Source organism: Coffea arabica, chromosome 7c, assembly GCF_036785885.1.
Source record: "Coffea arabica cultivar ET-39 chromosome 7c, Coffea Arabica ET-39 HiFi, whole genome shotgun sequence".
Classification (NCBI taxonomy): Eukaryota; Viridiplantae; Streptophyta; class Magnoliopsida; order Gentianales; family Rubiaceae; genus Coffea; species Coffea arabica.
In genome coordinates, this window is record NC_092322.1 from 36,608,729 (window position 1) to 36,611,177 (window position 2,449).

The 2,449-nt window shown below is 41.2% G+C and overlaps 1 protein-coding gene across 1 annotated transcript; it reads left to right on the forward strand.

Moving 5' to 3' along the window:
• Positions 1–916: 916 nt before the first annotated feature.
• Positions 917–1,681, forward strand: LOC113699848 (uncharacterized). The gene has a single exon (XM_027220204.1). It carries the CDS (start codon positions 917–919, stop codon positions 1,679–1,681), a length of 765 nt encoding a protein of 254 aa, XP_027076005.1.
• Positions 1,682–2,449: the final 768 nt, after the last annotated feature.

Sequence of the window (2,449 nt, forward strand, 5' to 3'; positions counted from 1 at the left end):
AATATAAGCCCAGGCCCAATTTGTAGCCTGACTCCAAAATGTCCCCAATATAAGCAAGATTTCAAATAGGGCCTGGAGGATCAGATGGACATTTTAGTTGAAACCAACGAGGAAGGAGGAAATAACACCTCTCTCGAACATTCTGTCGAAGATCAATCAGCTGCAAACCAAGGGGTAAGCAGCCTAATACTAGCAGGTAGAGAGATGGGAAATAAAGGTAAGAAGCAATTTAAGGTAGCCAGGAAAGATGGTAAAGGGCAATAAGGTTAGCTGGGTAGGTTCCCACTATCAGATATGGACATGAACATTGAAACTACAACTGTAGCTGCAAAGAGGAGATTACCAGAGGAGGAGGAAGAAGCCAAACATATGCAAATTGATGGGGGCTTGGCAAAAAGAGTTAAACGGAAGCAAGATTGCAAATGGGTACCAAATTCTAAGGTCATGGAGGCCAGCCTTAATTGGTCTCCCAAGTCCACATGATAGTTGCGGCGTGGAATTGTCGAGGGGCAGGGAGCTCCTTGACTGTTCCCTGTCTTAAGGAGGTAATCCACCTTCACTCCCCTAACATTATTTTTTTTATGTGAAACAAAAAATCAAAAAAAGTTTTTGAACGGGTTTAAAAGGAAAATAGGGTATGAGGAAATGGTTTTAGTAGAACCTGTTGGTAAAGCTGGTGGGCTTGCTGTTTTTTGGAAAAATACCACAAACGTTTTGAATGTTTTATTTACCCCTTTTACCATAGAACTTCTGTTGAATGATGACAATGAATCTGGTAACTGGTGGTGCATTTTTGTTTATGCTAGTACTAACGATAAAATTCGAAAAAAGCAATGGGATTGTTTGTGTAGTAGGAACACTTTCTGGGGTAAAAACAAAATTTTAATTGGTGATTTTAATGACATAATTTCCAATGATGAAAAATGGGGGGGGCAGAACACGACCAAATTGGACTTTCACTGATTTTAAAGACTTCATTAACAAAAATGAGCTCCTGGATGTTGGTTTTGAGGGTCTCTCATGGACTTGGAGTAAGCTTTGGGAGGGGGAGGGTGAAATTAAACAGAGATTGGACAGAGCTCTTGCAAGTGTTGATTGGTGTGAGGTATTCAAAGATGCAAGAGTGACTCATATTGAGGTTGAAGCCTCTGATCACAATATCATTCTTTTGGAGACAGAGCCTAGAATTAGGAAGCCAAAAAGAAGATTTCACTTTGATCCCAGATGGCTACAATATAGGGAAGTAGAAGGCCTAATCCAAGAGGCGTGGGGTAAAAATCAAGTGGGGTCCAGGGGTGTGAGAATCAGTAGGAAGATCAAGCAGTGTAGAATGTCTCTCTCGGCTTGGAGCAGAACATTGAAGTTAAACAGCAGGATAGAAATTAAAAGGATCAAAGAAGAGATTCAAGATTCGAGGACCAGAAATGGAAGTGATAATAAAGAAACCATAAGGATGCTTAGGAAACAACTTTTTGATGCCTATAAGCAAGAGGAACTTTATTGGAACCAGAGGGCAAGAATCAAATGGCTTCAAAATGGGGACAAGAACACAACTTATTTTCATGCTGTGGTGAAGGGCAGAAGGAAAAGGAACAGAATTTCCAAACTGGAGAAGGAGCAGGGAGGATGGTGTGCAACTGAGGAGGATATTGGGGAGGAAATTGCTCACTTTTACAGCTAGCTGTTCACATCCTCGAAGCCATCAGAATTTGATGAGATATTAAATGGTATTCCTAAGACTATCACGGAGCAGATGAACCTACAACTTACCAGACCTGTCACTGAGAAGGAAATCAGGATTGCTGTGTTTTCCATGCACCCTAACAAATCCCCTGGCCCAGACGGTATGTCCCCAATTTTCTTACAAAGATTTTGGGATATTATCAAAGTAGATGTAGTGGATGCTATTCGAAGCTTTTTTCACACTGGTTTCATCCCGAAAGCCATCAATGAGACCTTGGTCACCCTTATTCCTAAAATATTCAACCCCCTCAACCTGGTTCACTTTAGGCCAATTAGTCTGTGCAATGTTTTTTACAAAATCATCTCTAAGGTTTTGGTTAACAGACTCAAACCTTTTCTTAACTCTTGCATTAGTTACTCCCAGGCTGCATTTGTCCCAAATAGGCAAATTCTGGACAATGTCATAGTAGCTCACGAATACATGCATTGGCTGAAGTCAAAAAGAGAGGGGAAGGAGGGGTACATGACCATTAAGCTTGATCTATCCAAAGCCTATGATAGAGTCGAATGGAATTTCCTTTATGCCATACTTTGTAAAATGGGGTTCGCCTCTCTATGGATTAGATGGATGCATGGGTGTCTGTCCTCAGTGTCTTACTTCTTCAATATTAATGGTGTTAAGCGAGGGTATGTTAGTCCTACGAGAGGGATTAGGCAGGGAGATCCCCTTTCCCCGTATCTTTTTTTGTTTTGTGCTGAAGGGCTT

Bases quoted from the DNA above. Each gene is read 5' to 3' on its own strand.
- LOC113699848 (XM_027220204.1), top strand. From the start codon at position 917: ATGAAAAATGGGGGGGGCAGAACACGACCAAATTGGACTTTCACTGAT.